Here is a 12,503-nt window from a genome sequence, read left to right on the forward strand (position 1 = left end):
CCAGGGATTGAACCTGGGACCTTCCGCTTCCCAAGCAGATGCTCTACCACTGAGCCACCGTCCCTCCCCACCGTCTTAGTATACAAACAACTAATACACAAAGCATTCCTGTAGCACAAACATTTCCAAAGAAGAAAATGTACAGGAAGTGCCAAAAACAGGATCTATAGCCAGTTCTCAAGTAGAAAACAAATGTTTTATTATGTGAACATGGCAGCACAAATGTACCCACAAGAAAATCGTATACTAGATCAGAAAACATTATTTCCCATTCCAAAGAGGTGAAGCAGGCTTCAGTCTGCCCCCTGCCCTCCCTCCAATAAGTTCTCTCTCACACACACAAATGAACATGTCCATCCCTCGAGTTACAGAAATTAAATTGTCTTAAAGCCACTTGAGAAACTGTTCCAGGACTATCGGGTGGGGGAGATAGAAGCTGTGTTGGCAAAGACATAGATGCTAGCCAGCAGTTACCCACATGGCCATCTTCTCTTCCATTTACAACAAACCACTTTTTTTTTTCAAAATCTGTCCCAACATATAGGTTTATACATATATTTTGAGGGCAGCAATGGTGCTACCTACATCACTCTTAAAATACTGAAATCCATGTTCTTTTTGAAGACAAGTATCAGCTTGGCATTCACTGCAATGGATTTAACTGTATGTCGTCTTATTATTTATACAATGCAAAAAATATTTTACCTCCGGTGATAAACATTCCAGGTGCACTGTGAACCCACGCTAAGCACTGCACAGATGCTGCCGCACTGGGAAAATTAAAGACAGTGATGCAGGACAAAGACTCAGAATCAACTAGACGGATCCCGTTATGCAAATTAGCAACAAGAAGATAATCTGTTGACAGAGGGTCCCATTCCAAGGCAGTAACAGGATCTTCCTCGTCTGCTCCTTCAAGAGATTCTGGCCTCAGAACATGTTTCTGACTTTTATAACCTTGAAAAGTAAAAAGAAGTATTTCCTTAAATGCAGACAAAACATATGTCCTGAAATTTAAGGGTAATACTAGATTCCAATGCCAATAACAAACATCATTTTTAAAGGACTTCCTTCCAGGCCAATTTCCCTCATGATAACAATCTTAAGCTGTCCACAAAATTCTCCATTAAAATCCAAAAGCACCAATTAGAGACCAAGGGAAGCTTTCTGCATGGTGGTGCAAATAACCCAAAGATTCCCCAAAACTATGCAAAGCACTCATAAATGAAATTGTTTAATTTTAATGGGGCAGTCTTAAACCACCAAGATCAATGAGATATGGTAACTGTTCAAAGATGTAACGTATTGTTCTGAGTAGATGCCATCAACAGAAGATCTGTAACTGGCAGTGTCATCCTAAGCAGCATTTCATCTGTCTAATCTCACTGAAGTTAATGGACTTTGAAAGATGTAACCCTGTTAGGCTGGCACAGTGAATCTCCCAATGCTGATTGTTACTTAAAAGTCAGTGGTAGGGCAGCAAATTAGAGCAGTGACAATGAGAAAGGAGGTAGTTTAAGATATTTCTCTCATATGACATTTTTCTGATCTAAATGACTGGAAAAAAAATTACATTGATTTCCCAATCAAACTATTATCCCAACTTTTTTGTTATGAGGACCGGATCTGACACAAATGAGACCTTGTCCGGCAGGACCATGTGTGTCATAAAATGTAATGCCAGGTAGTGGAGATATAAACTTTATAAAGGACACAAACACAATTTTAAAAAAAATAAATAAAACCTGCTTAAAACATTAGCACTCTGATAACAGCCTCTGATAACTGACACCTCTTGCTCTGAATTACCGCACCAAAATCTGGTGACAACGTCTGTGCTGTAGCAATCTGAGCATGGTGTTCAGGTGCTGTTCAGGTGTGTGTCTGTAAATTGGAAACCTACTTTAGATTTACTGACATTCATTACAGAAATATCATGGTCAATGCTCTGTGCTCTAGGACCCAGGGGAAAACATGAAATGGCTGGGCACTGCGAGCTTTTGCACATAAGTTGCTTTGTGTGGGGGTTAGAAACATGTGAAGGCACCATGACACAGACTGAGGGCTATATGTTTATCTACAAAGCTATAGTCTTCCCCATAAAAAATAACTGCAACTCCTTTGAGGCAGTGCAAGAATACTGAAATGTATAGTGGTCAGTATGAGAGGGGGGAAGCAAGGAAAAAGCTTTAACTTGCCTTAAATTAAACTGGTCTTGCAGGTGCTTTTTGTATTTCTCCCATGGAATTGAGGCAACCAGCAAAGCAGCATCTTGCTCTTCCCCAAGAGAGGGGGAGGGAGGAGGAGCCTCAGCCAATGTAGGAGCTTGGCTCTGTAGCTCTAGCTTTGATTGGGAGAGTTCTAGCTATGCCAGGCTCTCTCAGTCACACAGCAGAGCAACAGAGCCAAGCTCCTCCACTGGCTGAGGCTCCTCCTCTCTCCCCCTCCCTTGGGGAAGAAGGAAGGGGAAGAAAGAAAGAGCAAGGAGAGGCTGCCTTGTTCAGTTGCCTCAATCCCACAGAGAAAAACAAAGATGGTGACTACAGAAGCAGGAAAGAGGGAGAAGGACGCAGGCCATAAGGGGCCAGACAGAACCCCTGAGAGGGCCATATCAAGTCCACGGGCTGCACATTTGACACCTCTGCCTTAAAACTGCTCACTAATTCTATGGGTCTTTTCAATAAGAAGTCCAATAAACCTTGATACAGAGATGTAATTTCAGCTCTCTGATACTGGAGTCTGACACAAGAGCAAGCCTAAATAGTAGTTACGCAGTATCCTATTCAGATCTATCCAATGGGGCTCCTTCCCAGGGCAGTATTCTTAGAATGGAACTACTTCAGGCCTAAAAAATGTGCATATATGGACTGGATCCAGGCCTAAAAAATGTGCATATATGGACTGGATCCAGGCACTTAGAAATAGTTCTGTATGTGTCTAGATTGTATTTCTAAGCCCTGGAAATCCGCCTTGTTTGTAAATAATGGAGGACAAGATAAAGGAGAACCATTCAATCTCAAACCTTTATATTATTCTGCATCAAAACTAGCAACCCTTGAAGGAATATCTTCAGATAAAATGACCAGCCATGGAGGGGGATCAAACTGTAAGAGGCACAACAGCAGAGATCTTCTTGTCTCTAAACTAGGGTATGTCAGAACTCTGTTCACACACCAAGGTGTTTTGCCAGTCTGCCTCCACACACAAATACCCAAAGTTAGCTCTACTACAGAAACAGACCTCCCTCCAGCATCTAAAATAGGCTTCCCAATCCCCAGGTCCCAGAGGGGGATCCCCCAGTTTTACAGGCTTCCCCCCTCCCCCAGCCAGTTGGCCGGCGGGGGAAGCCCCACCCCCACAGCCATCATGCACCTCCATGAACGATTCCCATAGGGAATGATGGGGAATTGATCCGGGGGTATCGGAGGCTCTGGGGAGGCTGTTTTTTGAGATAGAGGCACCAAATTTTCAGTATAGTATCTAGTGCCTCTCCCCAAAATACCTCCCAAATTTCAAAAAGATTGGACCAGGGGGTCCAATTCTATGAGCCCCAAAAGAAGGTGCCCCTATCCTTCATTATTTCCTATGGAAGGAAGGCATTTAAAAAGATGTGCAGTCCCTTTAAATGTGATGGCCAGAACTCCCTTGAAGTTCAATTATGCCTGTCATACCCTTGTTCTTGGCTCCGCCCCAAAGTCTCTTGGCTCCACCCCCAAAGTCCCCAGATATTTCTTGAACTGGACTTGGCAACCCTAATCTAAAAGCTAACAGAAATTGTCTGTGTGTGTAGATTTAGATTGAAAAAACAAAACAGGAGAAAACAGTTAAGACATTCTGGTTTACAGCACCCCCCCCTACTTACAACAAAATATCGGGATATTCAGCCTAGTTCTTCCATGTTGTCTCTATTTTGGCCACAGTGAATTGTGTATGTGTAAAGTGCCTTCAAGTCACAGCCAAGTTATAGCAACTTCAGCAAGGGGCTTTCAAGGCAAATGAGAAGCAGAGCTGGTCTGCCATTGTCTTCATTTGCAGAGTCTTCCTTGGTGGTGTCCTTTCCTAGTACTGACCCTGCTTAGCTTCCAACATAATGAGATCAAGCTATACCATGCCATCTTCTCTCCCACAGTGTACTATACACCCTGGTAGTTTTCAAGATACCAGATTAAAGGCAATTCTTAGAAAGACTCTATTGCTCTTGCTAATTAAAGTTCAGTCTCCAGAAATAATCTTGAAAGATGCAGCAGGAGGAGTGATGTGAATCTATGGAGCATGTGGAGAAATGCATTTTCTCCTGGAGGGAGGCTGGCAAGCAGCAAGCTGGCATTTAAGAAGTTTTTATTCCCCTACAGGCTGGGGAATCTTTCTGTGTTTACGATGCAACTTTTCCACATTAATTTAGGAGGAAGCTCTGTTGACCTCAGTAAGACTTATTGGCATGTATAATATGCATAGGGTCAAACACAGGATCAACGCTGGTTCCACTGGATTTTTGAGCATGGGAGAACCAAATATTAAGTGAAGATTTCACATAGTTCTCAGCAACAACACACTTTTCTTCTTTACAGTATGCAGTGTTCCCTTGTGTCAATACTAACCACAGAGAGTTAATTAGCTGAAAACAGAGTGAACACACCAGAGAAAATGCTAAATACTAACAATTAGAAAACTGTTGCATCCTGCTAGTTACTCAATGATGACTCAAGCTTAAATTACAGCACTGAAGGTGCTCAGTTCTTTGTAGGAGGGCAAAACAGCACTTTCTAGGATCAAGCTCACAGGAAATGACAAAATTCTCTATAATTTCCTACTAAGGCCTTGTTAAAAATTAAAAGGACTACGTTAGCTTCTGGTATAAACAGATACAGCTTTGCAGGAGCTTCTTACACAGCATAAATTATCTCTCAGCTCTCATTTGCCTAACTTTTTAAAATCCATTGTTACATAGCAAGTCATTCCATTCCAAGAGCTGGAACTTCAGGGCAAAGATATAGCTCCCCTGCCCAGAAGCATTGCCTTCAATGGAATGTGCAACTGCGCACAGGAAAATGGTCAGGGACTACTCAAGGAAAGTCAACAAGGTATACTGCTTAAATGACAGCGCCACAGAAGTGCACCTAAAGCTCTGTTCCTACCGAACAACTCACAATTTAAGGATCTGGGAAAGAGCACCTCAATCATCATGTCGCGGCACCATTTGTTTTCATACTGTATTATAACATTCAAACACATTATATATATATCTATAGTCTTTCCCTGGGGCAAGAATCAAACCATAGTTTTGGGGGAGACAGAAGTCAAATCATGGTCTATGGGTCACATGTGAATTATGAACCAATTAGTCTTCAATTCCTAAAATGTTTGCACAGGACCAGCAGAAGGGTTGTATGAACCTGAGAACAATTAAGCTTGTTGTTGAACAGAAAATATATATATACCTTTATGTCTGAATGCAGCTGGTGTAACAAAACTATGCAGAAGCCATCATATTAATTGTGTGTGTTTGTTAATCTGAAATGTAATCTGTGCTGCAGGAGCCTGAGATTTCTACCTATGCCCATAAACAACAAATTAGGAATAAAGTATTCATGAAAAAATATTCAGTTTCCTCAAAAGAACTACATCTATCTATCTACATACTACTAACTGTTTTATAATGGAGGGTTCTTACCTGGCTGAAAAATAGAAAGACTTCCATCCGTGTGTCCAAACACTACTTTCCCCCTCTTCTGAGGATGCCACCTAAATAGACAAATGTCTGAAAGAAAACTATGGGCATCTTTATGAACTGTTACACCACCATCTGGTCCTGAAATTGTCCAGATATACAACGGGCCTCTATGGGAAACAAATGCTACTGAATCACCCGCATTCCAGCACCAACTAAGGGAAGCAGGAATCCCTGAAACATAAAAAAACCAAACATTTGCTATCATTCTCAAGTTCTGAACACAAATGAAGAGGGCTATTAATTCCAACCCCGCCCCCAAGCTACATACACATTTCAATATTAATCTCATAAACATGGATTCTATTGTACAACATCTTGAATCTTCTGTTTCATTGTAAATAAGAATTCCACCATATATGAACATATGAAGCTGCCTTATACTGAATCAGACCCTGGGTCCATCAAGTCTACTCAGACTGGCAGTGGCTCTCCAAGGTCTCAAGCTGAGGTTTTTCACGCCTATCTGCCTGGACCCTTTTTAGTTGGAGATGCCAGAGATTGAATCTGGGACCTTCTGCTTACCAAGCAGATGCTCTACCACTGAACCACTATCCCTCCCCATTGGCATCTTTTAAAAATTAGACTAATGTAAGAACACTATTATACTGGATCTGGCTACAGATCTATCCTTAAACTCGTATGTAGCACAAATTAGATACTCAACAGGTTGTTCTTAGACTCTGGTTCATAGCCTGGATCTAGCAAAGCCTTTCTTACATTTTACTTCTGCCATAGAACTCTTCTACCTCACCCTATTCTCCCTGACCCCACATATAATGTCAGATGCATTTACTTTCCACCTGGAGGAAGCAAATGATGTCAAGGCATGTATTAGAGCACCACACACATTTAAAATAATCACTGAAGCAGCCTGACTAAATCTGGCTATACAACTTGAGTAAATAGATGATCCTGGCAAAGAGAAATTTTAAAGAGCACAAAATAGAACTATGATTGCTGAATTTCAGTAGCCGAAGTATAGGACATAAGATCCAGGCAGCTGAAAGAGAAATGCTGCAGAATCAGCCATCACTTGAACGGAACTGGCTGCTGAAAATGTCTCTTTAAGAAAATGCATCAATTTTTTCAGAATTTTACATCAATTGTAAACCAAGTATTTCTATGTTAGAATAAGAGATGAAAAATATGCACTTTCAGTTCCTCCATATCACCAGCCACAGTTAGTTTAGCAAACTATTCATGAACATTTCAACTAAGACAAAAAATAGTGCTGTTGTATTATGGCATGATAACTGATACTTGCTACTTCAAGACAAGTTACTTGCTATTTCTAGCAGGAGTTCCTCTGCATTTTAGGCCACACCCCCTGATGTAGCCAATCATCCTGGAGCTTACAGTAGGCCCTGTAAGAAGAGCCCTCTAAACTCTTGGAGGATTGGCTACATCCTGCAGAGGAGCTCCTGCTAGAAAAAGAGTCCTGCTTCAAGATATTTTGATATAAATTGTGGGTGGTGGATTTTGCTCTTACACTCACATTTTTACTTACCTTTAGTATTATCAAGTTTTGCAACAACTTTTTGTTCGGCCACATTCCATATGATTACCAAGTTATCTGCACTAGCACTTGCAAACACATCGTGGTTATGGGGGCACCAAGAAATAGCTGTGATTGTCTTCTTATGCTCAGACATAATTGCCCATAATTTAAACTCGTTGTACCGATGATCCAGCTATAAAGGGAACACAAATTTACTGTTTCTTTATATTTTGAACTACCTTAAATGTTTAGTTTGCTAGGTGCTGCAAATGCTAAAAGCAAATAATATAAAATATATGCTAAGTTACGGCAGCAGCTTCAAAGCTACTGTATTTAAGTGTGATGCATTTTGGCAATAGCTAACAGGACTGTTGTAGCTTTAAAGATCAGACCAATAAAAATGGTCAATCTTTGGTGACATTGGCTAGAATTATCTGTTCAGCAAAATGGAAAATAGATGTTTGTCCACACCTAGAAGAATGGGAAGATAAACTTACCAAATATGCAGTGATGGTAAAATTAATATTTATGAAACAGATCAGTTACAAAACCTAAGGAGAGAAGGAGTGTGTACTATGCAAATAGTACACACTATTTGTAGTATGTATACTATGCAAATAGAAGACAAATTTAGAATGATAAGATTGCATACAACTGTATTGCAATGAAGAAGCAGAATAAAAATCATTTCTAAGTGTTGAATATAAATGTGTATAATTAAGCGGATTTTGAAGATAAACATTTTTTATTTTCTACTGTAAGATATACAACAGTCCTCCCCCTTCTGTGCTTTTGTTATATTACTATTTGTGAAAATATGCAGCATAGAATATGCAGCAATGGCAAAATTAATAATTCAGCTGAAAAACCAATTTGTTATGAAATCTGAAACGTAAAATGTTGAATATAGATGTATTCCAACAGAAGTAAGTTTTATAGTATTTTGTAAACATTGTCCCAAATACCTTTCAATGTAATGAAGGAAGTTTTGAGAAATATTTTCTTTCTTTCATATATTTTGTTATATATTATCACCTTTTAATATATCATGATATGTAATCATTTTTATTTTTATATTGTCTTTTTATTATCTCTTTGTTTTGCAAAAATAAAAAAAATACATAAAAAGGTCAATCTTGAATTAACTTGCTAGGATCCAAGGAGCTCTACTTTTGTGCCATGTGCAAGTGTGCAATTTCTTTCGTCAGTTTTTCTTCTAAAAGTTGTCTTCCTTCCTCCAAATATTCTTTAAAAATATCTGTATTTTATAAGCAATTTTGGTGATTAGGCAAAATATTTAAAAGGAAGCCCAGGAAAAGTACTACATGTACATGGGCAAATTTTACTTTAGACTGGTATAGTACCTAACAGCTCAGCTGATTTTGGTTTGTTTTTAATAAACTTATTTTTATAGGGATTCAAGGAGAAACCCTTGTCAACAAGAAAATGAAGAAAAATAGAGGTCAGGAAACACACAGAGTCAGTGCAAACTGCTAAGAAAGGCGGAAGCAGGGAAGATCCTGGTAGTGAGCTAGCAGAAACTGAGGGACATCTAAATCTGTTCATTTGTTCTGTGCTACAGAGGGAGCCCAGAGCTGCAAGCTCTTGGGTGCCAAAGCCAAGTTCTTAGCCTAAGGATAATAATCTAGAGCAAGAAGTAAAATCTGCCATGAGAAACAGGGAGTGAGAGAGAAAGGAAAACCTGCTCTTCAAGCCTTTCTGTCATTCTCATGTTTGTCTGTGTCTTATTGTATTTCTTTGTATTATAAGCTGCTTTGAGTCCCAAGGTAAGAAATCCATACCAGCAGTCACTGATTTCATGCAACTGGAGTTTGATCAGCCTCCCATCCCCTGCTGGTGGCCAGGGGGAATCTGGCAACCCTAATCAGTACCCATGGGTGACACGTGTCATACTCTGAAAAGTTTTTGCTGAAATTTGCGATTTTACAGTACTTTATAAATGTTGGTCTTTTATTATGTTTTCCTTATATTGTAAGCTGTCTTGAGGTCCTGCTACAGAGAAAGGTGCCTAGCAAATGTTGTAAACAAATAAAATGGAATCTGTTTACCACACAACTCTATTCATTCTACCTTGATAGGCAGGGATCTGAAATGCTGATGGAACATCCATTTTTATTCTACTGATATTTTTCAGATAATAATGTACTACTTAAGCAGTGATGCCTTGTATAAAATCTGTTACAGCAAGAAAAGAAAAATACTCCAGCAAGAAAAGAAAAATACTCAAAGATAAACTTGACAAATTCATCTCACCTGATATATATAAATAGCAAGAGTTGCACAGTAGGCAAACCTGTCTCCACTAGCAGCACATACATCTTTGTTCCATGGCTGACACCCAGCAGCTAATAGGCCCACTTGTTTAACTTGTGCCATTTTTGCCTACAAAAATGAAGTGAGAATAAATTAAATGAATCTATCATAGACACCCCATTAAGAACTTTCTTGTGAAGCAGCATTAAAAGTGATTAAAACATTGCTTAATTCATGAGCCTTTGGTTCAGGTAAAAGCAGAAACAATAACATATTAACAGTGCTATCCTAAGTGATGAAGTGTGCATGCACACAAAAGTTTACATTCTGAATAAAACTTTGTTAGTCTTAAAGGTGCTACTGGACTCCAACTTTGTTCTATTGCTTCAGACCAAAATGGCTGCCCAGATGGATCCACCCTTCTGAGCCTTTTCACTTCAATGACCTTACACCTAACTCTGCTTAGGACTAGGTTGGAGTCTACTGTCACCTTTAAGACCAACAATGTTTTGCCCAGGCAAGCCCAACCTTGTCAGATCTCAGAAGCTTAAGCAGGACCAACCCTGGTAAGTATTTGGATGGAAGTCCTCCAAGGAATACCAGGGCAGGGACACAGAGGCAGACAATAGCAAGTCACTTCTCTGAACATCCACGCCCCACTAGGGGTTGCCAGAAATCAACCATTACTTCCAGGCATGCATGCACCTGCACACACACAATTTTTTAAAAAGACCAATGAAGTTTTATTCTGGGTATAAACTTTCATGTGCACGCAAAACACAAAACACAGATACACAACTGAATCTATCTGTGCTTAAGGCTGTACTCTAATAGACCCGCAGCTTGCATTTCGTATCACCGTAAATGTATAAATGTAGTTGGTCAAAATCAGTTGGTCAAGACTCAGCTTTAGTTAACCCAGCATCTGCTACATAAAAGCAGCACATGCTTCTCTAAACTTCAGTTAATCTAGCACAGATTTTGGCCAGTTTACTTAATTAAAATTAAATTATCTTATTGAATTTAATTCATTCCAATTGTCGGCCACAATTTAACATGAATGAATAAGTTGCCAACGGATTTTTCCATTAAAAACACAACAGGAGGACTCACTCTCACTCAATTATACTATATGTAAACAAACAACAGAAGTGTTTTACATATATTATCTAGTTGGAGTGGACCTAGCCTTTCATTGTTTCACACATATTATTTGATGATTACTTGGCTTATTACCAAACGTTAAATGCTAAAACTGGACAGATTCAAATGAACAAAGATTGGGCTTGTTTCTATGCTGACATCTTCTGTCTGCCTGCACCAAATGTATAGGAGATAAACTAAGTATTTTATCACAAATTCCGATTGCATCTGGTGAAGAGTTCAGGCTACTACTATGCGATCTGGACAAATGTTTTTAACAGGCTATTTTTAACATGTAAAAATTAGTTCTTTCTGGACTAATCTAGGGAAAAGAAAGTCCACAGAAACTCTCCATATTTATGATTAACAAGAAAGGAAGCTTGAAGCAAAACACACACATATATGTATATACAACCACACCACACCACACCACCTCCTCTCAGATAATTGTGATAGTACACAGAGGGATGTCAGAAGGCACTGCACCTAGCAGCCTCACGGCAAAACAATATATCATTCTTCCAGTTAAACCATTTCTTTCTTGGTAATATAATGTATCTGTTTTCAAGCAAAAAATAACATGCCAATCAAATTTCATCACTACCAATTACTAGTTTTTGAAAGCTATATCTAGGCCTAATCTAAGTGTAAACATTCTCAGATTCCTCTCATGGCTCCCACTATAGAAAGAAAGGAACAAGAAAATTGGGCAGGATCACACTGATTTTACCATGGTATTTTTTGTGCATGTGGAAGGTGGGGAATAAGAGTTTAAATTGGATGGCCACTGAAATAATGTATCCAATTTATTTGTTACTTTGCCCCAACAATGTAGTGTTTGAACATGCATTATGAAATGCAGTCAACCAAATTGGCCTTTACAGACTGTTTCCCTGATCAGATATCTAAGTCCGTCTTGGAAGAATTCTATTATCTGCACATACAAACACTCATCCCACAGTACAACTTGTTCACTCTATGGCAATCTAACAGGATATCCTGCTTTTCACATGTGTTGCTACATGCCCTATCCTATTATGTAGATGAAGCTATCTCTCTAGTTCTCTATAAAGACACTAGCAACTGCAGTTTTCCTGAGCATATCCATTGATCATCACCATACATGTTTCTATGCTCAAAAAGTGGAATGCCTAATTTCAGTAACACTGCTATAAATATACACTGCTCTGACTCCCTTCTCCTAAATGAGACAACTTCCACCAATGGAACAAGGCTCTTCCAGCCACACCATGTCTTCTCACAGTGGAAGGGAGTCACTAGATCTAACCAACTAACACAATAATCCTAAACTAGTCTGCACAGAATGCTACTAAGGTAAACCCTACTGGGCCTTACACCAGGAAAGTGTTCTTAGGACTGCATTGTGCATTTTGGAAAGCTGTTCATATTAAGGAGAATAATGGCATAGATTTTTCCTTCAAAAATTACATCTATAAAGAAATAATTTTATTTACATTAAGGATGCTGTACCAGGACTTGATTTCCTTAGCCATAATACACATTTAAACTGCAACCTGAACACTGCCCCAAGCCACACAGATTTGAATTATCCACAGTTCAACAAGGTATTAATCACAACTTGGAAGCAAATCTCCACAAGCTTTATCCTTTAACAATAGCAATGTTTAAAATCATCCTTGAACAATGATCAACAATAATACAACAAAAAGATCAAAGAGCAATAACTGCTTGGAGTTCACACATCCATATGATTCTGCCGAACTTAAATTCTTCATTGTACAGAATACTGGTAAAAGGTTTTCTACTGTTGCTAAGGAGATGAGAAGGGGAAGGGAAAAGAAGGAGTCCTTTTTCAGCAACTGGCCATAGTAGTAA

The 12,503-nt window shown here is 39.1% G+C and overlaps 1 protein-coding gene across 6 annotated transcripts in view; it reads right to left on the bottom strand.

Annotated features, from left to right (window-relative positions):
- Positions 1-12,503, bottom strand: part of WDR17 (WD repeat domain 17) — a 99,904-nt gene that overhangs the window by 39,670 nt on the left and 47,731 nt on the right. For all 6 annotated transcript variants that reach the window (XM_060246512.1, XM_060246511.1, XM_060246513.1 and 3 more), the window contains exons 2-5: positions 9,504-9,632; positions 7,239-7,422; positions 5,672-5,902; positions 706-957 (exon numbers count right to left, since the gene is read on the bottom strand). In XM_060246512.1, the coding sequence (XP_060102495.1) occupies positions 706-957; positions 5,672-5,902; positions 7,239-7,422; positions 9,504-9,626 (790 nt within the window). In that variant the 5' untranslated portion in view covers positions 9,627-9,632. The remainder of the gene's footprint in view (positions 1-705; positions 958-5,671; positions 5,903-7,238; positions 7,423-9,503; positions 9,633-12,503) is intronic.

The sequence above is a fragment of the Heteronotia binoei genome, chromosome 9 (genome assembly GCF_032191835.1).
Source record: "Heteronotia binoei isolate CCM8104 ecotype False Entrance Well chromosome 9, APGP_CSIRO_Hbin_v1, whole genome shotgun sequence".
In the NCBI taxonomy this organism is placed as follows: domain Eukaryota; kingdom Metazoa; phylum Chordata; class Lepidosauria; order Squamata; family Gekkonidae; genus Heteronotia; species Heteronotia binoei.